Source organism: Crocodylus porosus, unplaced genomic scaffold (assembly GCF_001723895.1).
Source record: "Crocodylus porosus isolate Cpor-Errol unplaced genomic scaffold, CroPor_comp1, whole genome shotgun sequence".
Classification (NCBI taxonomy): domain Eukaryota; kingdom Metazoa; phylum Chordata; order Crocodylia; family Crocodylidae; genus Crocodylus; species Crocodylus porosus.
Genome location: NW_017728907.1, coordinates 3,502,539 through 3,529,558, shown reverse-complemented (window position 1 = coordinate 3,529,558; position 27,020 = coordinate 3,502,539). Strand labels below are relative to the sequence as shown.

General features: G+C 41.3%; 1 protein-coding gene across 4 annotated transcripts in view; it reads left to right on the top strand.

Moving 5' to 3' along the window:
• The window catches only part of CAMSAP2 (calmodulin regulated spectrin associated protein family member 2), a 186,895-nt gene extending 162,845 nt beyond the window's left edge, over positions 1–24,050 (top strand). For 2 of the 4 annotated variants that reach the window (XM_019530676.1, XM_019530678.1), the window contains 9 exons: positions 4,224–4,306; positions 4,864–4,933; positions 6,598–8,806; positions 13,795–13,931; positions 17,362–17,582; positions 18,645–18,744; positions 21,025–21,140; positions 22,042–22,160; positions 22,544–24,050. In XM_019530676.1, the coding sequence (XP_019386221.1) occupies positions 4,224–4,306; positions 4,864–4,933; positions 6,598–8,806; positions 13,795–13,931; positions 17,362–17,582; positions 18,645–18,744; positions 21,025–21,140; positions 22,042–22,160; positions 22,544–22,849 (3,361 nt within the window). In that variant the 3' untranslated portion in view covers positions 22,850–24,050. The remainder of the gene's footprint in view (positions 1–4,223; positions 4,307–4,863; positions 4,934–6,597; positions 8,807–13,794; positions 13,932–17,361; positions 17,583–18,644; positions 18,745–21,024; positions 21,141–22,041; positions 22,161–22,543) is intronic. The other 2 variants (XM_019530679.1, XM_019530677.1) reach the window with 1 other exon arrangement.
• Positions 24,051–27,020: the final 2,970 nt, after the last annotated feature.

The following is a 27,020-nucleotide window of genomic DNA, read 5'->3' as shown; positions in this document are numbered from 1 at the left end:
AGCAATGACCTTGTAAGTCTATGCTATGGATTATGCAAAAACAAATGATCAGTGACTTGCTGTTCCCTGAAGCAGATTTTGCCAGGGGAGCTTAACTGTCTTTTGCTAAACATGACTTCTTTCAATTAAACAAAAAGATTGTATTTTGTTGCAGTCATTACAATAAAAAAGGAAGTTTTAAGAATCCATCTAGATGTTTGTAATAAGATCAGTCATGTAGCATATAGGTATAACAAGGCAGCCCCTAACCCCTGTTATTTTGATTGAGAGTAAAGGTGGCATTATGTGGTTGTAAGACTGCTAGCAGCTTAAAATGGTGCCAACTACAAAGAGACAAGCAGCAGAAAGGACTTAGGAGTCCTAGCTTGAAGACCGTAACAAACTACCAACCACTTACCTGGAGAAGACATGAATATGGTAAGGTGCTGAGCTGCAGATGTCTATTTAAGTGGTGGCTTTGGCAGGGCTGTTGGGCTAATGAAACCTCCCTGGGCCCAGTTAAGAAAGCGGGCCTCATGTGACCAGAATGAGTGAAACCTGGTGCTCTATAAGCCTAGCTTTTGAGCCAGAGCAGGCATTTGGGCTCAGGACACGGGAGAGAGAAGAGCTCCCTGAAGTTTGCAGCAGAACATCGCCACTGGCATCAGCAGCACAGGGACATGGCCAAGTATCCAGGGTGCACAGGTAGCAGCAACTCCCGGTTCCTGCCATGATAATGATCATGTTTGCGGCCACATGGCTGCTAGAACCAGCTGCCTTTTTTTTTACCTCTCACCCCCAAGTCACCACCAGGGGCAGTCCTTCTATTTGTCCTGCCCTCATAACACCACTGCCTGGCAGTCTTGGAGAAAGTGTGCTTGGAGGGGACCAAAGCTATGGGGGGGTTGGTGCCAGTCAACAAGCAAGAAAGCTAGAAGGGATGAAGCCAGCTGGAAGTGATGGGAAGAGACTTAGGGAAAGGCGAACCTAGGCTTATTGCTAGGTTACAGGTAGACATAGGGAAGGGCCCTGGAAAGGACAACCCTAAGCTATAGGTGAAAATGGGGGATTGCCTAGGGAAGGGCAACCCCCAGGTTAGATGAACATTGAGATGACAGCCATGAGGCATGGGGTAGCTAGTAAGGGGTGAATAGAGGCCACATGGGACACCCTGGTGAAGGTACTCTGGAACATTTCCTTCTACCAAGAAAGGTTGCCCCATGAACCACTCCAAGCATCCAGCAGATGACGCTGTGTTGCACAGAACTGAGGGTGGCCAGTAGGAGGGAATTTGAGCCCAGGGGCTACACTGGAGACAGCTGAGGTTGGATCAGGGGCCTGTGAAACTTGGGAAGGGCTGTGACTAGATGTGGCCATGGTACTATGTTATAGGGGATAGGCAGGCAGATTTATTTGGGTAGATGTTGATATCTTTTATCAGACTGTGCAGTTGAAAAAAAGTTCTTTGCAAACTTTTGGGGACAAGCACCCTTCTTCAGGCATTGGGAGACTCTGTTGTTGTTCTGAGATCTCCAAGGTAGGAAAGAAGCTGATGTTGATGGGGAAACAGGCCTTGGATAAACTGTGCAGGGCAGGGGCAGAGAAGCACTGAAGACTATGTTGAGGGGAAGAAGAGTCCTGAGGACTGTACCAAGAGGGAAAGCACATAAAGGGGCTTCTCTGACTTCTAAAGGCACCCCCACACCCCCCCGATCCATCATGACATTTAACATTGGCAGGCAGTAAATAGGATGTGCTACAGAGGCCAGAGAGCATAGCAAGCTAATCTGACAACCAAGGGGCAGCCAACTCCAGGGTCAGAGCCCCAAACCTGCTAAAGCAGGTAGCTGAAATAAAAGTAGTATATAAATAACCTCTGCTGAATTGAAGCATGATAATGTGTGTTTCTGAAACACACAACCAGCACATAGTAAGAACCTCAGAAAGAGAGATTGGAAATTTATCACTGAGACAAAAATGTGAAGACCAAGTTGTGACAAGCAAGGTTCTTTGGGTGAATCTGCTACCTTTTATTAGACTAATTAAATAGTTGGAAAATAAGATAATCAGATTCACCCAAAGAACCTTGTCTACCTATGTCCTTAGACCAAAACAGCTACAGCCTATACCTCAAGATTATGTTGTGGAGTTCTCTATCAAAGGATTTATTCTAATAGTGATTGAGGGGGGAAAAAAGCGTTTTCCTTGCTAGCAGCATAAATATGGGAAGCACAGTAGGAAGAGGCAACAACCTGTGACTAGGCAAGCTGCTTAACAGGGGGTTAACAGAGCAAACTGCTGACTTCTTCAGGCAGGCTTTTGCTCCCTGAGGAGCTCCTCTGCCAGTCCTTTCACATATTCCAGTTTTTAGGCAACAAATAAACCAAAACAAAACAAAATGAAAACTCTTCTGCCCTCTCCTGGGTGATTTGAGGAGGAGCCCTTTGGCTCTGGCTCCCATCACGGCAGCCCGGCCCTATTTTTCATTCAGTTTCTTTCAGTTTGCTTCTTCCCCTTCTCTTTACTCTTCTGGAAGATTTTTAAACTCTGAGGAGGACAGTCCCTGGCTATCCAAGGGCATTTTTACACATATAAGCACCACAGCACCAGGCACTTTGAAAGGTGTCCGGTTGTATACGTAGCAAAATACGTGTCAGCGCTGAGAAAGTGGTGGCTGTGCACTTTTTTGAACTAAAACATCTCAGAGGTGCTTTAGTTTAAAAAAATGCACCACTGCCATTCTCTCTGCACCACTTGTACAACTGCACGTGGCACAGCACAGTGCACATCAGCTTGCATGCTCCAAAGCGATAGATCCCTGACACATCACAGGTGATATATAAATGCCCCAGATGCCCTGCAGCCAGCCTCTCAACACGGTTGAGTGTTCCCTTTTAAAGGAAAAGACCACCCTGTTACATCCCTAGCTGCTGGCTAGTGGTGAACAGTTCCTTCCTCAGCAGCAAGGGCTGTCCCAGGAGCAGCCTAAGGGGTGCTGCTGCTACTGCAGTTGTCCACAACCAGCCAAGGGATTAATGGAGCAGCCACAGGGTGCTGTTCCTTCCTACTGCAGCTGCCTGATAGATGGATAGATAGATGACCTCCTGAGGTCCCTTCAAACCCTAACTTTCTATAATTTTATATATATTAAAATTATAGAAAGCTAGGGTTTGAAGGGACCTCAGGAGGTCATCTAGTCCAATCTCCTCCACAAAGCAGCTCCAGCCCCAAGTAGATCATCCCACCCAACCATATGCTGCTGGCAAGCAAGAAAATACAGTGGAACTGAGCCCTGGGATACCCACAAGCCCAGCCCCAGGTGCCCTAGAAAGGCAGACTGCACGCAGCCAGCTCCATCCCCAGCAGGCAGACTGCACCTGCAGCCCCAAATGAGGCAGTGTACACTGAGGTAGGCACTCCTGTCTTTCACTTGAGCCATGCACCCCAATTTCCAGCAGTTTATTTTTTGCAGGGGAAAAGTATGCTGCACAAGAAAACATGCTTTGGGAGTTTGGCTCCTTAAAAGCATGTTCTATCCTTCTAGTAATGTATTTGTCATTCAGATGCTAAAACAGCACAGGGATTATTAACTCGCTGAATTAATGAAGCCTTTCTAGATTAAAATACCTAGTTTAGGTCTTTTTCTTTGGATCAAACAAACCAGCATCTGTTGTATAGTATACTTAGCAGAAATAAAGCTAAGCTTTGTAACTAATGGTTCTGTAGTAAAAACTTTAGTTATAACTGCAAAGACATTAGCACAGATCACATTTTTGCCACCTCATGCATATAAATATTTGGACAGTTACGAGCAATTGCAAAAAGTGGTATATGATGATACTGTTCTTGCAACCTGTCCTGTAGGTGCTATCAGCTGTGAACAGCAAGACACAGCCTTTGTTTGTTTTTTGATTATGTATTTACAATCTGTCAAACCCATAGAAGTGACCTTTGTGAGAAAACATTAACATTCAATAAGTTAAAAGACAAAAGTTCTACTAATAAGACATTTTCTGTAGCCATTTATGAAAGCTGCGGAAGAACTTCCTATTTAACTTCATTTTTTTTCTAAGGTGGCAATTCAAATACTTGTATTATTTCAGTTAATAGATTTATGTTTTTACAACAAATTCTCCTCCCTTATACAGAAATTTTTTTTTGTGCTGTCTCAGAATACAAATACAGCTGCATTTTTGCCGTGTATCTTGGAGATATTACATAATTTAATATGCTTTTCCTTGCAGTGTGGAGGGTCAAACTTTTACACCTCCTCATCAGCTTATGCCTTCTAGACATACACACCAACAGCCTTATTCATCTGCTCCAGGTAACAGCTTTACACCCAGGCTTGTTCAGTTGATTCTGTTTTATGAACTAAATTACATTCATCATATTAATATTCTTGTAAATATTCTTCATGAGGAATTATTGGCTTCATTGGGAGATTCACAGATGGAAGCTTAAGATTGGACCCATATTATTTTTTAAATAAGTGTACCTTAGTAAGTGCTTTTTGAAAAAAAAAAAATTGCCTCTATCCATTTAATGGAGCTTGGCTTCTGTTTTGACTCTGTGGAACATGGCTTGTACCCATTATTGTATAGCATAATGAACATTTTTATGGAGCAATAAAATTACCTTTATTTTCTAAGGGATGGGTATAGTGTGCACAGTGGAATTCATTAAAGTGATTGCTATCCTCTTGTTCACATTAAAGTAAAAAGCAATTTAAGCAAAACAAAACAAAATCAAAGCTTGATCACTTGCTATTGTATGAATAATTAAAGTAACTGATTTGTTATACTAATTTGAGCTCACTTTAAAATGTTTTTCCAAGTATTTCCATAAGTATTAACTTGGATACATTGCTTTAATTTCAATTAGGAGTTATTAGAAGGTCCACATCTATGTCATATATGGATGGGTATGTAGGAACTTGGCCCAAAGAGAAAAGGTGAGTAATCGTTACATAGGAGGTGGCTTAAGAATTAATGACCTATAGCTGGCATCATTTGGACTTTCAGTAGGCCTTTGAGAGAGTTCACCCAAGAGACTTGGAGAATCAAGTACTCAGAAAAAATAAAAGCAATATTGTGCATTAGAAACTTGCTAACAGAAAACTGAGCAGGAATAAATATGATTTTTCAGCATTTGCAAGAGATGGGAACTGCTCCAACATTTCGTAATGGATGAGTGATGTTAAATATACTTTATCTTTTAACAACATACTGTAGTTACCTGATTCTAAGATGACTTGCAATTTAAGATGAACTCCCCACAATAATTCCATTCTGTATATGGGAAATTTTATATATTTGTTAAAATCTTTCATATATAGAATCTAATTATTAGAGCATCATCTTAAATGCATCTCCCTTCCTCTCCCACTGCAGCAGGGAAAGCAGTGCCAGGGAGGAGAGAGGCAGTAGGCAGGGAGGTGGCTGGCAGGGTGGCAGTGGGGAAAATAAGGCAGCATGACCTCTGCCTTTTGCCTTCCCCACACCTTACCCCCTGCTGCCTGTTCCACTTGTATCCCATGCTGCCTACCCCACCCATCAGTTCACGCACACCCAGTACCTGCCCATACTGTTTTCACCCCTCACTCCTCCATGCCTATTCTCCTGCTTGTTCCTAGCTGCTGTCTTCCCTCTCCTGTTGCCTGTGCACCCCACAGCCTCTGCCTCTTTGCCCCATGCCCTGACCACTTACCCTCTAGCTCCCCTCCAAGCCAGGGTGTAGAATTGCTCCAGCTGCAGCCTGGTTATGCAGGTGTTGCAGCAGCAGCTCCAGTCGGAGCCCAGGCTGGAGCTGCTGCCACTGCTACTGTGCTGCGACTGAAGCAACCATGTGCTCTGTGTCCCTGGCTGCAGTGGGACTGGAACCAGGGGGCTAGCCAGTGGGGAGGAGGAAATGGGGTGGGGGTGGGGAGCACCTGCAGCTCTCACCCCAGCCCTAGGTCAGGGCTGAAGATAGAGCTGCAGCAGCTGCCTGCCCCACTGCCATCTTGTACTCCAGTCCAAGGTGAGGGTTTTTTCCCTCCCATATTAAATAAAGAAACTCATCTTGGATTCAAGTAAATACAGCAACTAAAAAGTGACAATAGAAGGCCATCTGGCCATCAGCTCAGGATAGAAAAGTACTATTATGTAGATCAGTACAAACAGGTTAGACTAGAAAGGGTATATGGTTTTATACTAAAGAATGTAAGCCAACTGCTAATTAGTAAGAGTTGGAAATAGACTTGCTGCTGTCAGAAACAGGATTAGAAGGACCACAGCTATGATCCAGTATGGCAATTTCTGTATTCCTCAAAGTTCTTGGGTTTATTCCAGATTGCCATTAATATTAACTTGTGTATGTGTGAAGTTAAGATGTATAAGATGCATAAGCATAACTTATTTAAAGTAAATGTAGTTTGAATTAAAGGAAGGTATAAAATAATAAAAGAATATTGGATAAAATGCTAAATTGAATTAAATTTGCTTATTTGTAATATGTTGCTATCTTATTAAACTAATCCATTTTCATGAGTACTACAACTTTAGAAGAATATTTAAATGGTATATGATTTTTAAAAAATGTATATGAATTATGTTGTTTTATTTTCATCCCATTTAGATCATCAGTGCATGGAGTTTCCTTTGACATTTCTTTTGATAAAGAAAATAGCATTCAGATATCTACTCCAAATAGAGGAATTACTAGATCTGTTAGTAATGAAGGTCTTGCACAAAATAACACTCGCGTGCCCAAACACATTAGGAAAAATCTGTCCTTTAAGCCAGTAAATGGTGAAGAGGAAACTCAAGATATTGAAGAAGAAAAGGACATAGTATCTCCTACTGACCCAGAAGTCAGTGCATCTCTAAATACAAATCAAAGAAATGCCAATGAAAATAACCAGTACAGGCTTCCAAATGGAGCTTTGCAAAACAGGGCAATTTTAGATGATTTTGGCAATCAGATTGAGACCCCAAGCATTGAAGAAGCTTTGCAGATAATACATGACACTGAAAAATCTCCTGGTGTTATCCAGCCAGACCAAATAACAAATGGGTTCTTTCTTCATAACCAGGAAATGAGCATTTTTAACTCAAACATTAAACTAAATCAGCCTAGTCCTGACATCATCATAGACACAAAAGGTGCTCTGAGTCCAGTGACTGACAATACTGAAGTGGACACAGGAATACATGTTCCATCAGAAGATATTCCTGAAACTATGGATGAGGATTCTTCTTTGAGGGATTACACGGTGAGCATGGACTCGGACATGGAAGAACCATCTAAATTTCTTCAAGATTATGATGTACGAGCTAGTAACCAGAGAGAGCAATTAAGTCCCTGTCCAAGCTCAATAAGTACCAAATCACAAGCAGGCAGCAGTGCTTCTTCAAGCTCAGGAGTGAAAATGACCAGCTTTGCAGAGCAGAAATTTAGGAAACTGAATCATACAGATAGCAGAAGCAGTGGAAGCAGTTCGCAGAAAACTACCCCAGAAGGTTCTGAGCTGAACATTCCTCATGTAGTTGCTTGGGCTCACATACCCGAGGAAACACCCCTTCCTCAAGCAAGAGATACTACACAGTTGTTGGCCTCTGAAATGGTCCATCTTAGGATGAAACTGGAGGAAAAAAGGCGAGCCATTGAAGCTCAGAAAAAGAAAGTTGAAGCTGCCTTCACTAAGCAGAGGCAGAAAATGGGAAGAACAGCATTTCTGAACGTGGTGAAAAAGAAAGGGGATGGAATATCACCACTTCGAGAAGAAGCCGTAGGAGCTGAAGATGAGAAATCCTTCACTGAAAGTGGTAGACTGAAAGAAAAAGAAGCTCAAAAACCAGGTGAACGAACTAGTAAAACTATGGAGGTAATAAAGGAAAGCACTGAAAATTCTCAGTCCAAGACCCCTTCCACACCCATGGATTCTGAAAAGCAATGGAATTTGGCAAGTCCCTCAGAAGAAACTCTAAATGAAGGAGACATTTTAGAATATACAAAATCTATTGAAAAATTAAATTCTTCTTTACACTTCCTGCAACAGGAAATGCAACGCCTCTCCCTTCAACAAGAAATGTTGATGCAAATGCGGGAGCAGCAAGCCTGGGTTATTTCACCTCCTCAGCCTTCTCCTCAGAAGCAAATTCGAGAGCTTAAATCTTCATTGAGGCAAACAGGATCATCATCTCCCACTGCATCATTTTCCGTGGAATCTCCTCGCCCTACTCATCAATCCCCACAGTCTTCTAACAAAAAAAATGCCTCTTTTCCCATTAAGATGCAAAGGACTCCTAGGCCAAATGAACTGAAAATAACACCTTTAAATCGCACCTTGACTGCTCCACGGTCTGTGGACAGTCTTCCTCGTTTAAGAAGATTTTCTCCAAGTCAGGTTCCCATTCAGACTAGATCATTTGTTTGCTTTGGGGATGATGGGGAACGTGTAGCTGAACCTCAGTTAAAGGGAAGTCTTTTGAAAGAAGTCAAAGCTAAAGAGGAAGTAGCAAAAGAAGAACAAAAACAAAAAGGGACTTTGGAGGCATGTGAACAAAAATCAGAAGAGAAGGAGCTCAAGCCTGTTGAATCTAAGGTTTCTGAAGTGTTATCTCAGCCAATCACAGAAACGGTCTGCCTCACACCAAATGAAGATCAGCTGAGCCAACCAGTTTTGCCAACTCTCACTCCTAAAACAGCTAATTTAATTGAAGTTTCCCTCTCGGATTTAAAACCACCTGAAAAGGCTGAAGTTCCTGTTGAGAAATATGAAGGTGAGAGTGATAGAGAGCAATTCGAGGATGACCAAAAAGTGTGTTGTGGATTCTTTTTTAAGGTAAGTGAACTAAAATGGTGCATGTTTGTTGGGCAAGTTATCTTTTTCCAAGGGGGCTTTTTAATTCAGAGATGGCACTTCAGTAACCACTGAGGTCAGTGCTTCAGAGTGCTGTGATGTCCTTGGTATTTGACTCTCAAACCTTCACTGCTCATGCTTGCTTTGGGACCATTGGAGCTTTCATAGCAATTTTGAATACAGAAGATCTCTTCAAATTAAGAGCGTTTGAAAAGGTGTTTCAGAATTATTGGGGGTCAGGAAAATGTTTTAATGAATGTAGATTTATTTTTTTTTACCATAAATTATTAATATGCACACTTAATAAGCTGCCTACCTCTCACTTTATCCCAGAATTGTAAATAAGATCTTGGAAATTTCTCCTTAGAGTACCTGTCGTCTTAGAGTTTATTATAAAAGTGGCATATTTTTATGTCTGTTTAAAAAGATAAGACGGTGTACTAGAATATTTCTATTTAAGCAGAATTTCAGTCACTGTGCTTTTTGTTTTATTTTGTGGTGTTGTTTTGTTGGGTTTTTTAAAGGTAGTTTGAATGCTAGAAGCTAACAGTGTGTTGAATGCAGGCTTCAAAGCTTTTCTTGGAGGTCAAAAGATTTTGCATTCCACTGAGTCATATATCTAAAGCAGGGGCAGCAAATTATGGCCTTTGGGCTGGATCTGGCCCATCAGGCTATTTCATCCAGCCCATAGGCAGGTGCCTACCAATTCACTGTATCCAGCCTGACCCCAGGCTGCCCCTCCGGTAGTCACATGGGGCTAAGCCCTGCTCACTCCTACAGGGGCAGCGCACGCTCTGCTCTCACCCTTGCCCATGGGATGGCCCTGACCTTGGCCCTGCAGGTGGAGAAGTGGCGGTAGATGGGAGAGAGGCAGTGGCGGCAGGCAGGGAAAGCGGTGGTGGTGGCGGCAGCAGGGGCAACTGGCAGTGAGTGGGCAGAGGGCTGGGAGGGGACTTCAGGAAGGGCAGAGGGCAGGCAAGAAGGTAGGGAAGTAGCAGGGGGAGGATGGCAGCAGTGGTGGGCAGGGACAGAGGGTAGGAATGGTGGCAGTGGTGGCGATGGATAGTGGGAGTGGTGGTGGCAGCAGTGGCAGAAGTGGTGGTGGTAGGCAGGGGTGAAGCAACAGCTGGCTGGGAGCATGGGGCCTGCGCCGGTGCCCTGGGTGGGGACCTAGGGTGGAGTGGCAGGAGCATGGAGCTTAGGCCAGCAGGGGTGTGGGGTCTAACCTGGCTTCATCACACAAGGCTCACATGCAGTTCCCACGTTCTCCACCCAAGCTGCGCACACCTTTGGGGGAGATGCATGTGATGGAGCTGGCGGCCCATCCAAGCTCACTGCTATGCACAGTTTATGGGGAACAGTGGGGAGCTCTGCGCTATGGAGCTAGGCCAGCTCTGCCCCTCTCCCTGCCATCCCAGCTGAGCCCCGTGACCTGCACTGCTGGCTTCGTCGCACTGGACTCAGGCATGTGAGACCCGCGCAGTGGAGCCAGAAGAATCCTGTGCCCTAGCTGGCCCAGGCTCTGTGCTCCTGCTGCTCCACTCCAGGTCCCCACCAGCCCCAGGGCACTGGTATGAGCCCTGCACTTCCACCCAGCTTGCCATGACTGTGCACTGCCAGGGGGCATGTTTGTAGGGAGGGGCCTCACATCTACAGCCCCCCACGGATCCCCCTCAGCCATCCTCTGCCTGCATACACCCCACAGCCCCACCACAAACCCTATACACACTCGCACATCCCCCACAAACTCACTCACTCGCAATGCATAGGGGGTACACATGGGTGTACATGCACCCCCTGAGATTGGCAGTGTACCCCCTTTGATCAGCTGCTACCAGTGCTGCTAATGGTGCCTGTGGGCAGTCACTGTGCCCCCCCAGCCTCCAGGAGCACGCATCATTCATGCCCACACCCCACATACCCACACAAACACACGTGCACATACCTGCCAATTCATACCCCCCTAACCTCCCCAATATACAAGAATAAGACTTCATTTTGAGGTATTATGCAATCACCTCTATATACACAATGCAAACATACAAATCAGGACAAAATATGTTTTGAAGTAAAATTAAAATAAGTTATTGTAGATGTTTGATTTTTAATATATAACTTGGGGGGAGGGGGTGTTTCTGGTTCCAAGATGGCAAACCCCCTTCCCAAAAGGAGTACTTCTGGGGGTAATGGGAGGGACTTCTGGTAACAAAGGTCAGGGGTTTGTGGCAGGACTTCCGGTGCCAAGAGGATGACTGGGGACAAGGCACCTGTCAAGGGGAGGGGCTACCCTTGTGGCCCTTGACAGCTTGCCAAAACTCTTTAAGTGACCCTCCAGCCAAAATAATTGCCCACCCCTGATCTAAAGTGGTCTTAAACTAGGATTGCCTTATTTTCCATGAAAACAGTTTTAGCATATGCTGTTCCCCCTTCTTTTTTTTTAAATTCATTAGTGGTATCTCTGTTCTGCATCTAGTATAGGCAGAAGTTAAGGCAGGGTGGCACCTTGGCTACTAAATGTTCCAGAGAGACATGAGCTTTCATAGACAACAGCCTACTTCCTCTGAGGCTATGACTGGACTTGCAGAAATAAAAGGTTTTCAATAGAGAAGAATTTAAATGCAAAGGAAAAGGGGTTGGGGAGGGGTCATTGCTGAAAGAGACAAAAAGTGAGTTGGAAAAAGTCAGTAGGATAAACAAAGTAATTAATACATTGGGGGCATAGAAATAAACAGCTGGAGCATTCCTCCCTCCTCCCCTGCCCCCCCTTTCCACCATTACCCTCAATCAAATGGTGCTGCTTCATGTTGGCTGCATCCTAAACTGGAAGCAACATAGCTTCCAGGGTTGCTGGAACCAGGGCATAGGGTTAGTTCATACCTCCATTTAGCATCTGATGAAGTAGAGTGGCTTACCAAAGCTTATGCCTCCCTTAACTAATTAGCCTCTTAGGTTCCCCCAAACCTCACCTGCTTGATTCTAATTAACTGTCTCAGAGCACTTTGTAGGTGTGTGTACACTGCTTCCAGTTCAGGGGGTATCCTGCAAAGAGCAACACAGCATGTTTGAGGGCACAACAGCCTGCCACAATAAATTAACTATCTAAACATGTCCTTAGAGAAATAATGGCAAATCATACCATCTCCTGTGTTCTTAATGTTCCCTAAATCCACCATTTGGAAATGCGTTGGAATTATTTGCATTCATGTGATGTGGGGGGTTTTTTGTTTTGTTTTTTTTATAGTAACTAGAGATAAAATCAAATTAAAATGTTTAAATTTGTCAGAAAAGGTAATATTACATGGTTTTTCTTTTTTTTTTTTATTCTGCCTTTTATGCTGTTCATCAAATCTTTTTTGAAACTATGAAATATACAGGGTTGAGGCCAACTTGTTTGTTTCTTTTGGTTCACAGCCTCTTGACTTATGAAGGCTTTGCTTTGTTGATTGCGATTTCACATGTGCATAAAGTTTGGAGGCCTGTTTGCATAATATCTTACTTTATAGTTTTGTCTTCCTTACCTTCCTTCTGCCTGCTGACAACCTTTGCTGATATTCCAGATCCTGGAGTAGCTATAAAATTGTGACTTTTGAGTGACAAGTCACTTTTATGCAGATAAACTGCAGAACTTCGAATGTTTTAAGTGCATTCAAGGAAGTTTCTAAGAAATCAGTATAGGCCTAGTTAGTCTTCTGTTGTTATTCTACCTATGCAGCACTCTACATGTGCAAAAAATTGTATGGACATTAATAGTGCAGTAGTAAAATTTTTAAAATACTTAAGTTCCTGCTGTGTGTATGTGTGTGCGTATAATATTTTTAAAAGTCAAGAGAAATCTGGTGAATTTTGTGCCTGCTCTTTAGTGATGGATCATCTGTGAAGCAGGCAAAAAGCAAGTCACTTTCCATATACGCTGGGGTGCTCAACCCCTGGCCAGGGAGTTAGATCTGGCCCATGGAGCCATGTCATCCATTTCTCCAGGTTCCCCATGGATCTGAAAATTTGGCAGCAGGGGAGTAGTGACAGTATCAATTTCCACTCCCCCCACTGCCAAATTTCTGGACCAATGAAGAGCCTGTCAGGCCAGATAGCATGGTTCTACATGCTAGATAGGGCATGCAGGGCCTGATCCAGGACCTGACTCTGCAAGAGATCCTTCCCTAGAACCTGCCCCATACCACTTATTTAGCCCATGGTGCAAAACGGTTGAGCACACTGCCATACACAGTTGTCAAAGCTTCCAGGATCCTCAGCTCTATTGTACCAGCCTGGCAGGTTAGGTCCTTGGCAGCCTTGTCTGGTGGGCTTATGGGAAGCTGGGAGCCTAGAAGCTGCAAGGCTCCTGGCTCTGGGGTAGTGAGGTGGTAGCTGGGCTTGTGGGAAACCAAGCAGGTTCATCAGGAAAAAAAAAAAAGCGAGATGGAAATGTTGCCACAACTTTGAAGTGGAAAATTCCAACAAAAATTATTTTGTTGACATCTTAGCTGATCTCTGAGCTCCTTCTAATATAAGCTGCTGTGGCTCAGCATGGAGGTAGCAGCAGATAAACACCGGCAACATGCAGAGCATATATAGGGGGAGCACATGTCCCTCCTGAGATTGGCCTTCACCAGCCTGGGAGTGGGGGCACCAAGAGAAGCCCTAGCAATACTTCCGGCTTTGCTGCTGGCACTTCCGGTTTTGCCACTAGTGCTTCTGGGGTTGGCGATTGACCCCTAGTGTCATCTTGTTATAAGGAAGGTGTAAATTCTTATTTTTATTAAATGAATAATGTCTGTGTATACCGGGAGAAGTGCGAGGTCTTGAGTTTGGTTTGGTAGTCAGAGGAAGATGCTTAAAAGTTTTTTCAATATAATTAGTAGGTTATAAACAGTCTTAAAAAAGAGATTTTTAATGACTTGAAGTAATTCAGCTACAGTATCCAAATGCTCTAAAATCTTTAGACCTTTTTCCTTCTGACTTGTTGCTGCTAGGATGATCAAAAGGCAGAAAATGATATGGCAGTGAAACGGGCAGCATTGCTGGAAAAGCGGTTGAGAAGAGAAAGAGAGACTCTACTACGAAAGCAGCAGCTGGAAGCAGAGCTAGAGCATAAGAAGGAAGAAACAAGGTAAAACTAATTGCACATGCTGATGACAACATAAACAAGGATAACGTGGAAAACTCTACTGTTGCTAAAAATGTCAGTGGTATATCAGAAATACTGATCAAAATGCAGTGTGGCCACTGTTTCCTGTTTTATACAGCAAACCTCTTTCTCCATTGTAAGCCCAATACTTTTTATTTAATCTTTTCCTTAAACCGATTTAAGAGAGATTTGCTGTTGGCAAGGTTAGTGAAAGATTATCTTCTGTCCTGTGTGTATATTCATAATCCCACTTAAATTAAAAGATATTTAAGTATTTGAGAGTAGAATATGAGCCATAGGGCTTGGGAAGACAACACATCTGCACTGACATAACTTATCAGTTCTGTGTGGCAACATGAATTACTCCAGAATCCAGAGCAGACTAAATACAGGTATCCCAGTGTAGCTATATGTATTGGGTGGTAATAACACCTTAGTCAGGGACCAGATAATAGCCTTGTTCACATTGAGTAAACAGCTATATTGAGTTAAATTGCAGATGGACATCACCTACCCCATTGTATTTTGCAGCATTATAGTTTTACCTCTGATTTGTCCTGGGATAATTTTACACTGGATTCAAGTAAGTTGCACCAGTTTAGGGCTAAATATCATCTATCCATTCCTTTTATTTACACAGTATAATCAGGATTTGCAGTAGTGTTACTCACCACATTTCCAGACTCAGGCACAGCTTCCCAATCCAGTATTAAAGTAATTTGGCAGGCTCTTCCTTGGTGTAAATTGGTACCATTCAATGGCTGAAGACATGACCCTGGACTTTGTTTTCCTTATAAAATAAGGTACATCTTCAAAATTTTATAGTGCAAATAAAGGTAGATTCTCAGCACTGAAGTGGGAAAAAATAAAAAGTCCAGATTTAAATAATTTGAAGCATAGTGTTACACTATGACACAAGGGTTTTAAAATCTGTCAGAAAAAAGTGAATAAGCCAAAATTGAAAGTTTCGCTCCTTCTAGTCCAGTGTTTTCCCCTGATCCACTAAGTTCAGATCCCTGCATTCACAAGCAACCACTTATCATTGAGTCCTTAAAGCATATTTTACAATTCCTCAAACAAGTGCCATGATCACAGAGCCTATTTCAAAACTGAAAACGCTGCCACATGCCATAGGTAGAAGTCGGGAGAGGCCAGTGCCTTGTTACAGCAATGGCAGAGAAGTAATTTGACTCTGTGTTAGAACTGTATATATAAATGAAGGCTTACTATTGCTTTTACAGTGGCACTAGTATATCCTTGTCTCAACTGAATAGACCTTTCTTAGTGCATCCTAGAATTAAATTAGCCTTGGCAGCTCATAGTAATCCTCTGATTAAGCAGTGCACTAGGTCCCTCTCTTGCCAACTCTATAAGCCCCCATCTTAGACTAGTCTAAGTCAGGGGCATCCAGCCATTTTGAATGTGAGGCCAGATCACAAACTTTTTATCACCCAGTGGGCTGGCGAGCCATATTCAAAGACCTCACAGGAAGTAGTATCACATCAGGAAGTGATGTCATGTGACCTTTGACACCAATGAAGTTGCAGGAAGTGACAATGAAATGGGTCTGGAAATGTGGTTTAAAATCCAATATAAAAGCAAGATTGAAATAATACCAAACACTTGACTAAAATAAACACTTTCACTCTACTCATTTCTCAATGAATGAAAGAAGCATAATGCAAGTTGACGGATCCAATGTGAGATATCAGCCAGATTGGAAACTAATCAAAGCAACAAAATTATGGGCATTTTTGACAATAATCTTCAAGGAGATTTACTTTTACTGAATTAATAACTTGTTTGTAACACATCTTTAACAAGTAGTAACAAGTTGAACCCCCAATCCTGTACAAAAAGAAACAGAGGCAAACACAATCCAAACACGGGACGGTATTTTTACAGCTCTGGTGCCTGGCCGGCCTGGTGCCATGCCTGGGTTGACGTGAGGCTGCAGGAGCTGCTTGGCTACAACTAGGTTGACCTGGTGCTGGAAAAGCTGTGGAGCCAGGCCAGGGTTGATATGGTGCTACAGGACCCACCTGGGTAGAACCAGGTCCGCACTGGCCAGGAAAAGCAGCATGCAGCTGAAGCCAGCTTCCCATTGTGCTGCTGAGGATGAGAGGAGGCTGGCCAGGTCTCCACTGGCTGGCAGAAGCGGTGGCGGAGCTGTGTGCTGCTTGGGACTGACCGGTGCAGACTCGTCCTGTCCTGAGTGGCACACAGCTCCGCCACTGCTTCTGCTGGCCGGTGCAGACCAAGCCAGGCTTCTCCCATCCCTAGCAGCGCATGAGAAGCCCGGGGGGAGACTGGCCGGTGGAGCAGGCGCTGCCTTGCTGTGGGGCAGGGCAGGGCAGTGGGGCTGGCTTGAAGTGGGTGGGTAAGGAGGCAGGTGCGGGCCGGCAGTGCCAACAGCCACTGCTTAGCCTTCCACGTGGGCCACTCTGGCAGCACAGGGCACAGGCTAGGGGCAGGAGCACGGGCACTCCCGCACATTCATCTTCCCTGCCAGTGAGCGGCGTGTCCCAGGCCTGCGAGCAGAGCTGCTCCTCCGCCACCTGGCGGTGAAGTCCTCCCATGAAGGCTTCGTCCTGCGCCTGCCCCGAGCCCGTGGCACTGGCTGCGGCTGCCTGGGTGAGCACCGGCTCCTCGGGGCGGGTGGGGCCGCTCAGCAGTTGGAGCCAGTGCTGCCCCCGGCTGGAGAGGGGTCCATCCCCATGAGGGACCCAGCCGCGCCGCGCTGACGCAGCGTGTGGGAACCTTGTCCCTTCCCCAGCCCTTCAGCAGCCATTAGGAAGCTGCTGAAGGGCTGGGGGAGGGACAAGGGGTGGGAACGAAAGTAAACCGTGTTTACTTTCATTTCCCATCGCGGCACCGTGGGCTATAGAAAGTGCCTCAGCAGGCCGCATGACGGCCTGCAGGCCATGTATTGGACAAGCCTGGTCTAAGTTCATGATGTTACATTTCATGTAGTTTTATGTTTACTCCGAGGTTTTATAAATTTTTTCTAAGATGTTCTGGCTCATCTCCATATTGGCAGTGCCCCCCAGCTTAATGTCTTCTACAAAATTCATAAGCACACTTCTAGTTCCTGCACCAACATTGCTGATGAAAATGTTAGGCAAGACAAAGCCCAGGATGAATCTTAAGAACATCACTAGTAGCCACTTTCCAAGCTGGTAACTTACCTTTCAACATAATCAACTACTTTCTCAAGAGGCATGATGTTGGAAGCTATGCTTAATTGTAGATAGATTGGGTCTTACTTCATTGTCCTTGTCTAAGAAGTTATTCAGTCGTCATTCTGTCCTAGAAAGTCAGTCATCCTGTCAAATAAAACCTTGTTTTATTTTGTTTATGTCCATATCTTTTATTTCTTTCAAAGTTTTCTGCTTAACTGATGTTTTCTTAGGCGCAAGACAGAGGAAGAACGTCAGAAGAAAGAAGATGACAGAGCACGCAGAGAATTCATTAAGCAAGAATATATGCGACGGAAACAGTTGAAGCTTATGGAGGAGATGGATACTGTAATAAAACCACGCCCACATTCATCTAAACAAAAAAAGCCACGTCCAAAATCAATTCATAGAGATCATATTGAGTCACCCAAAACTCCGGTCAAAGGTCCACCAGGTAACACACGTCAGTGTTAGAAAGAGTCTGTTCATTCTAAAACACCAGTTTGATTTGCCCTACTAACTGAAATGTGCATTGATTAGCATCATATGCTAAACTGATGTACAATTTTTGAAGTTGCATGTGATTGAACTGGGCTAATAAAAGTAAAACTTTCAAACAGCAGTTAAAAGATGACAAATGTTACTGACTTACTATGCGTGCATGCATATAAGAACAAACAGATGTCTGCTAGATGAAAACCAGCTGAAGCACCAATGTATGTGATTTGTATTGTGCGCATCCATGTTTTCTTCCCAGCCACTAACCTCTTCTTGCACCTGTAGAGTTAAGAATGAGTAGAACATTTGGGAGATAAAGATTGATAATTAAATGGTGACTGTCAGGTAAGAACCCTTAAGCTGCTGCTTTAACATAGACAGAACTAAAAACTAACAGCAAAGTTTCCTTTACACGTCGACGTTTTTTCTTATGTCTACTTCATTTGGTCCTTTTACTGCATGTGTGATCTTATGGAAAAGTTCTCTGCATTGTTAGTGTTAAACTATTTTACGATTTCAAAGAAAGTATTCAGAATTTACAGTTAGAGGAAAGAAAGGAGTGTAGTTACTGATGTTTTTAGCAGCAGACTTTCAGTAACCTTTATTCTGCCAGGAATACTCTGCTAACTCTGCTCGCCACCTCATTTCAGTGCAATTTAAAATACCCCTTGTAATCCATTTAATAATAGGAAATTAATGCCTGTGGATTTTGACCTGCTATATTGGTGCTGTTTAACTTTTAATCGCTTAGGTTGCCCACGTTCTAACTCCATATTTTTACATCAATGCTACTATGTTTCAGAAGATCCCAAATTCATATAATAATTGTTTTTTTGGCCCCGTGTCTGCAAATACAAAGTTAGCATGCCACATATGCATGCAGGTATATAATTTATAGGAGCAAAAGACTCATTTACAAATATTCCTGCCAATTACTTATGCTGGTGTTGAGTCTAATGAACAGACTCTTTGCTATTTGCCCACATTTTTATAAATTTTAACTTTGTTTTTTATCCAGGTTCACAACTTTATCGTGTTTTTTCAGTATCTAGTCTTTCTTTGGCATCCCTGAATACAGGAGACAATGAAAGCGTGCAGTCGGGCAAGAGAACACCAAGGTAAAACTGCAATACCACTTTCATGTAACATTAATCAGTATTTATTCATATAAAATAAGCCTTCCTGATTGTGTATCAGAATGCTTAAAGACAGCCAGTCCTTACATCCTCTGTGCAGTCTGTTTAGTTCATGTGTTTGAGTTTGTCACAACCTGTAGAAACTTTGTTCGCTTCTTGTGATCCCCTGTGTGTTGTGTAGTCCTTAATTTTCTTTTCTTTTTTTGGCAACGTTAATGAATTGTTCTTTTCTTAATAATACAAAAGTATCAGAAGCTCAACAAAACTTCATCCTCGGCTGAACATCAGAATATTTTTTTAGTTAGAAACCAATTTATTGTTTTTATTTTGAGAATGATATAACAGTCAGCATTATCTAGAAAAGTCATAAAATTGTATTAGGAGTGAGGATAAAGGAGAGAAGGAAAAGTTACATACTTATGGCTCTGATCAAAAATGAGTTAATGTGTTGCTTAATTTGTCAGGTGCTCATTGTCAGGTGCTTGATTCTGTTTGAGAGGGGATATACTGTAATTAGGGACATAATTTGTGGTCTTCACTGCCAGGAGCTAAAGGTGCTGACTGGCCGGGAGACACGAAAGACAACAGATAAGATGGCGGCTGCCTCCTCATCCTTCCTCCCCTTGCCAAGACCTCTCCACCAATTAGCACAGAGAGGGAGGGTGGCACAAGGGGCAGCCTGCAATCAAAGTAGTGGCCACCCTCTTGTCCCTCCCCCCAGGGCCTCTATGCCAGTCAACACTGAAGGGTGGGGCCACACAAAGGGGAGCCAGCCATCAAGATGGTGGCTGCCCTGTCTTCCCTTTCTGCCCCCCTCTCCCACCAGGGTCTCTCCACCAATCGGCAATGAAGGGTAGGGCTGCATGAAAGGCAGCTAGCAATCAAGGTGGCGGATGCCCTCTGGTCCCTTTTCCCCCCCAGCCTTCTCTGCCAATCTGTGCCAGCAGGTGGGGCTTCTCTGCCAATCAGTGCTAAGGGGCATGGCTGCAGCAAAATGCCTGTAAAATTGGCTCTGCACACTGCAAGTCAGCTGCAAAAAACCCTTTGTGCTGCAATTTAGGTAGGTCCCTAGCTATAATTCTGTGCAGCCAGTATGTGGAAGGGAAAAACCCATCTATACTGATTTTATTTAAACTAGATTAGCTGCTATTGTGTTCTTGTACTTGTGCAAAGCCCAGGTATAAGTGTGTTGTAACTAATGTAAAAACCGGACTTCTACCAGTGCAGCCTACTATGACTTCAGATTTGATTCAGAGCTCTGAATTCCTAAAAAGCTATAAAATCTAGTAGAATTCGTTTAAAGGCATATAATTTATAGGACGCTTAATAATAATATACTGCAAGTTTGGATTCCCATGATGTTCCTCTCTTCCTCATGTCAAAGATTTGTTTTTCCTTTTCCGATACTCCTGCGTACTTCATACAAAAGCTGAGAATGTACATAAAATAAGATGGATGGGGTTTCATTAAGAATTTTACCAGATGTCCACTGAATGTGTCCAGAAATTATTTTTTAAATTATTTTTATTCTTAACTTCTTATTTAAATAACTAAGCAAGATTTTTCCTGGCTGGGACAGTTTCCATGGCAAGTTTCAAACTTGATCTATTTTTGCAGCAGCCCCCTTCAAAGAAAATTTAGAGTTTATTTTAACTTTTAAAGAAAATTATGTAGCTTTACAGGATTTGGTCACACTTTCCAACCACGAACATTTGAATATTTTCAGCCTCAAAGGTTGATGTTTTTGAAAGCAAACGTTTATCATAAAAATTGTTTTATAATCATAACACTATAGTAGTCATCACAGGGAACTGCTGTAATAATATCAAAAGTAGTAATGAAGGAACATTTACTTGTAGTTTATCATCATGTCCAAGAGCAAGCTTGCTCTCTATAAAGTTCTGCCAAGTTTTGCTAGTACATTTATAAAGGATTAACGCTTCCATTTAGTAAGACGATTATGCATGCTAATAGACTTAATCAGAACTCTTTCCCTGGTATGCTGCCTGAAAGTTACTCTTCCTCCTCTTCAGGAATATAATCTTGAACCATTTTTATTAAAACATTCAGAAGATACATGTGAAGAGCTACTCCTGTTTTGGACCTAAAACGTATAATGCAAATCCTTCAGTCTTCTATCTTAAAGGCATTTTAATTTTCTTTTTATGTTGAAAGGCGTCTCGGCTGAAAATATAGGGAATTTTCTCTTAAATGTGATCTGCTCAATCCTGAAAAGAAAACATATTTTTACAAAATATTTAGGTCTGAGTCTGTAGAAGGATTCTTATCTCCAAGTCGCTGTGGTAGTCGCAATGGGGAAAAAGATTGGGAAAATGCATCTACAACTTCTTCAGTGGCTTCTGCTACGGAATACACGGGTCAGTACCGGTAACATTCATGGGGCGTGCTAAAGTGTAAGAAGTAACTAAAGATTCTTATTAGAGATTCAGAATTTATCTCCTTTTTAAAATGATATAATTTAAAACAACATAAATGGTAGTGAAAATGCAATGCATTAAACTACCAAAATCAACTACACATTTAGGCTCCAATTCACCAAATGTTCAAAAGTAACTTTATGCATGAGTCTTTTTTCTATACCTTTCCACTAACATTTCTGTAGTAACAGGTGAGAAGAGAAGAAAACATGGGATCAGTCTAGAACCAAAGACTTAAGAGAACGAACAACGAGCTTTACAGGGAAAAATCTGTTCCATAAATTTTTTAATGTAAAAGGAAATGAAGAATTCTTTTTTTATGCTAACAGTACACTATTGTTTGCATCGTGTTTAAAAAAAAGAACCATTTTTTAAATACCAAAGATTCATTAAAGAATCCATATCACCTGGGTTCCCCCTCCCACCTCTTTAGCTGTATGTAGCTCACAGACAGCTGACCATGTAGAGAGCAGGGAGGAGTGGATTGTCTTGTTTCAACACTTGTTAAAGGGGTCATCCTAATTTTATGACACCAAATATATTAACCCAAACTGTTTTAATGATGCTGTAATACTGAAAGATGTATTGTTAGGGGAAACAGTGTTTTAAAGATTAGGTTTCTTCACTGAACATAAGGTACAATTTACCAGATGCAATCGTGATATGTTCACAGATGAATCACAGTCAGTCTGTTTGTGTAGCATGTCTAGTTTCTGCTCACTTCCTTTGGGTGCTAGGTTTGCAGTACATGCAAAGATAAAATGGAAAATGCATTTCATAGTGTTTAAAATGATTATAGTTTACTGATTCACTTAGCTGATTTGTCAGTTCTCTCTCTTAGGACCAAAGCTCTACAAAGAACCTAGTGCAAAATCCAACAAACATATAATTCAGAATGCTTTGGCTCATTGTTGCCTGGCTGGAAAAGTAAATGAAGGTCAGAAGAAGAAAATATTGGAGGTAAGGTTATGTTTTTACATATAAAAGTAAAGATAAGGCCTACATCTAGCCTATCTAGGAAGATATTTCAGGATGAGGAAAAGACTGGAAAGGAATCTCTATCATGGCCATGTAAATGCTTTGTGAAAGATTGGAATAGTCTCTGTGATCTCCGATCTGTTGTCTTCATTGGCTGAAAGAGAGGGGCTACTATGGACACTACTGTTATGACCTAGTACGTAAAGATTATCACAATATGTACAGTAGATAAGTAGATAGATGTGTGTGTATACACATTAGAGAGAGATGTCTAGATAGGCACACACCCCTATGAGTTTAAGGGATTTCTAGTTACTATGTAAATGACATGTTGTAAACCCCCTTTTTTTCTTGTTCTTTTAAAGGAAATGGAGAAGTCTGATGCCAATAACTTCTTAATCCTGTTCCGGGATTCAGGCTGTCAATTCAGATCTTTGTATACGTACTGCCCTGACACTGAAGAAATCAATAAACTGACTGGGATAGGCCCCAAATCTATCACAAAGAAAATGATAGAGGGACTATATAAATACAACTCAGACAGGAAGCAGTTTAGCCACATACCAGCTAAAACTTTGTCTGCCAGTGTTGACGCAATTACCATTCACAGCCATTTGTGGCAAACTAAGAGACCTGTAACTCCTAAAAAACTCTTATCTACCAAGGCATAGTAGATGGGGAAAATATTTGCTTCAGACAATTGATACACTTGCACTTCATCTTTACTGCCTATAGAAAATAGATTTCTAGTTGCCAACAAGACTTTTAGAACTTAAAACTGGACACCAAGCTCTATTATCATGCACAACTGGAATGTAAACACAGTGTTTAGGAATACAGACGATTATCACTTGGTAATGCTTTCAAGTGGTCATGGAAATATTTGATTCATCTATGGAGATTTGTATGTGCTAATACGGTGTAGAGGGTATAGTTGCTCTATTTTGATTAGATACACTGAAGCACTGAATGTTGTTCATCTGTAGTGACGAATTATATTTTACATTTGTTGCCTTTTACTTTGTTTTGTGTTTGTCTTGAAACTTTCTCTTTTTTTGGTATTTTTCTCCTATAAGGAAACACCTTTTTTAAACATTTTTCAATGCCATTTACTTTTACTCAGTGAACCTTACCCTGAAGGCTAACAGACAAGTGGTTTATAAGGAGCCATAATAGGTACTCCTCTAGAAGCCTTTTTCTGTATTGTTGTACCTACATTACTGGAAGGTTTGTTCCCCCTTGAGTATTTACAATCAACTTCAACCAAGTAAATACTGGTTTGCTTAACTGTTCAACTAAACAATAGGGGAAAACCTTTGAGCTGCTTAAAGGGAGGTTTCCTTCAGATTACATTATCTTCTTAGCGAGTAAAATATTCAAAAGACTCACAAAATTCACTGGCGAAGTCTGCATTGACCACCTCAACTCCTACCTAACTGAGGGCACAGGTAGGATGGAACAAGTTGTTACAAGGTAGCCAACAGTAAGGATTCACAGCTATCAGGTTCTCCATGGTAACTAGCTGTGGCTATGTTCCTATCTTCACTTATTGAAAGCTTACCTGCAGAAGCTTAACACCTTTTCTTGAGGGTCCATTTGGGTTTTAAGGGGTAAAATACCGTGGATTAGCTCTAATTTACTACATGATATGAACATATACACAGTCAGTATGTGAAGTAGCTGATGCCCCAAATCCTTGCCCTCTGTTAACAGGCAGGAATTACTCTGTGTATCCATGCTATCAGACTTAAATAATATTTCCTGTAGATAGATATGTGTTTCCAGTATGTCTGCCTTTATAACAACAAAAAAAGGTAACTTTCTTGACATACACTTATTAATTACAATTTCATATTATCAGTTTTAAAATAAACATGACAAAAAACCTAAACATTTCAATATGTTTATAACAAATATAACCATTTATGAAATTAACTATTGGAACATACATCAGTATTATTTACAAAGGGCTGCATTTTTATTTCAAAACAGTGTTTGATCACTTTATTAATGCTATTATTATTTAGCATTTTTTCTCTTTTTATAATCACTTTAATCATAGCATTATTCTGAAGAAAACTACAAACTTGAAACCTCCCCCAAATCTGTGGGTTTTTTGGCAATGTATACCAGAGGATTAGTTGGGGAAAAAAACTCATTCTCAGGAAAAGACTTGAATGATTTGTGATCCTGTTCTGTTTCAGTGTTGTGATGACTGTAAATTTAAAGACAGTATTGTACTAGAACTATGTGGTCCATTCAGTTTCATTAGGAGTAGAAACTAAAATTATGTACGTTTCTCTCAGTCTTCTTAGAGAGAAATCTAGCCTCATTACAATGATGTAGTCATTTACTTATATAAAAGATGCACAGGAATGAGATATCCTTAAACAATTTAGAACAGTACTTTTTTAATTATTATAAGGCCTTAGGCATCAATGCATCTGGGTTGTTTATGAACATTTTCTCAGAAATGCTGTCAATATTTTACTGTAATTTATGTTCTTATATTTATGTATATTTGTTAAAAATGTAAAAAAAAAACAAGAAAAAAACTTTAAAATACATGTTTATGATGTATGTGGCTCAAAACTATTTGTGGTTAGCTAATTCTTACTGTTTGCATGTATATGACCAGGATATGTAACTCTTATATTTCAAGTGTATACATATTGTGTATATAGCATATAAATAAAAATTTAAAAGTAGGGGGGGGAAAAGGTTTGCACATTCTGCCTGTTAGATAGCTCCTGCAACTACTTTACTGTAGGAAAAGCTTTTGAGTAACCATGAAAACTTGCAAACAGCAAAAAATTTTTTAGGAAAAGTCCATGGTGGGGGTGGAACTGACAGATATATGCCTGTGTTGAGTAAGCTCGAGAAGAGTTTTATCATAGGAGACTTTTTCTTTCTAAAGCTAAACCTATGATTTACTACAGACTTGCAACATTCATCGATGCATACACATCCTTTTAAACAAAGTGAGTTTAAATACATGACAGGAATTCTTTGAATCTTTTTAAATATGACTGAATGTATTACGGAGTTTATATTTGTCTACAGGTCTGAAAAGATTTGTGCAATGTCTAAAAGTAGAATGTGAATAATGCAGTTGAAAATTTCATTGGTTGCAGCAAAGCATTTTACTTAGCACAGGCAGTCCTCGGACTTAAGACATGATTGATTCTTGGAAACTGCGTCTTAAGTCAAAACGTCGTAGCTCGGAACCTTTTTTTCCATAGAAGACAATGTTATAAATGGGGATTGGTTCCTGAACCAAGGCCTGATACCCTATTTTCACCAAAAATAACCCGGAATTTTGTACTCAATCAATTATAAATGAATAATATAGCTACTTTAATGCATTTATATTGTAAATAGCAATCATATTGATTTGGAAGGACTTCGTTGAGGTGACTTTGCTGGACTTTTTGAAGGGCTCTTGGTTGGACTTTTTGAAGGGCTCTTAGCTGGAGTCTCCTCAGGAGTCTTGGCTGCAGGTTTTTCTTAAAGAAAGTGTCCAAGGAAGTTTGGACAGATGTTCTCCAGGGACATGGGCAACACAGCAAACTTGTTCGCTGGTGTGGCATTGTCAGATCAAGTGTTGTAAAGTCAAAACTGATGTCAGAAAGTTGAAACAGGGTGTCAATTTATAAACGTAATTCGAAACGTTGCAAGTCGAGGACTGCCTGTACAGGAAAAGTAGAGACAGAGATACTTTTCCTTTTTAAGCCTGCAAATTTTTTAATTACAGTGGATCTTTGGTTGAGGTCACATTTAAAAAATAAAGGAAGAAAGCTTTTCACAAGGGCCAGTATTTATCACTGACCTTTTCAGAACACACTGGTGCTTTCATCAGGGGTATTATTATTGTTGCTATGACTGAATTTGCCAAACACTCATCTTAATTTCTAAAGCAAAATTTCAAACTAACAGTCATAATAGCTACTGAAATCATTTTTTAAATTTTTAGTATGACTGTTAGTTTTTATTGTTTGGCTGTTTAAAGCCAAATTCCGCTATTTAATTATGGGCACTGTTGAAAAATGTACAGTGTATTGTGTGCTTATTGTCCACTTCTGTGGAGCATTGCTTCCATATTTTTTCAAATGCTGTGCTGTAAAATATTGTCATTGCTACTTATGTGGTACAGTGTAGTTTTTCCTTTTCATTTAAATAAAAGCATGGCACCAAAAAACCTCATACATTTTTTTTCACTCTCTTGTATGCGTCTAATAAAGTATGATCAAACAATTTGCCCTTACTTTCAAAGCATGCTCATCATCATGGAATCTTAGCACCTCTAGAAAATATGCGCGCACATTTCTATTTCTCTAGTCATCCTTCATTCATGGTTTCTTTATTCGATTTTTGCATCTAACTTTTATTATCGGGGGAAGGCTATTGAAGGCCTGGACTTTGTATTTCATTCTTGAAGCCAAAGAGGAGGTAACCTAATCTCTTCTGAAACCTGAGTTTCAGTTACAGGCCACCTATTAAAAGTACTGTATTCCTGATGTATATATTTATGTATCAATATTATTTCTCCGATTTAATTGTTCCAAAGGACATCCAAAGTTATGGGAGGTTATTAGTCAGTCATGTTGTTGCTTTGATAGTTTTGCTTAATCCTTTGAAATGTTTTCAAGATAAACTGAAGCCTTGCACTTAATTGGTATTTCAGGTGAGTGGGGGAAGAGTACAAAAACCAAAGCAGAAGGTTGACATGTTCTTGGTGGCTAGGATTTCCAAGTAGAAGGGGTTGCTGCCTTGAATTAACTGAGGTGCTAAAAAAAAAAATCTGCTTTTTATGAAATCACTTGTAAGTCCTAACAGTCATGT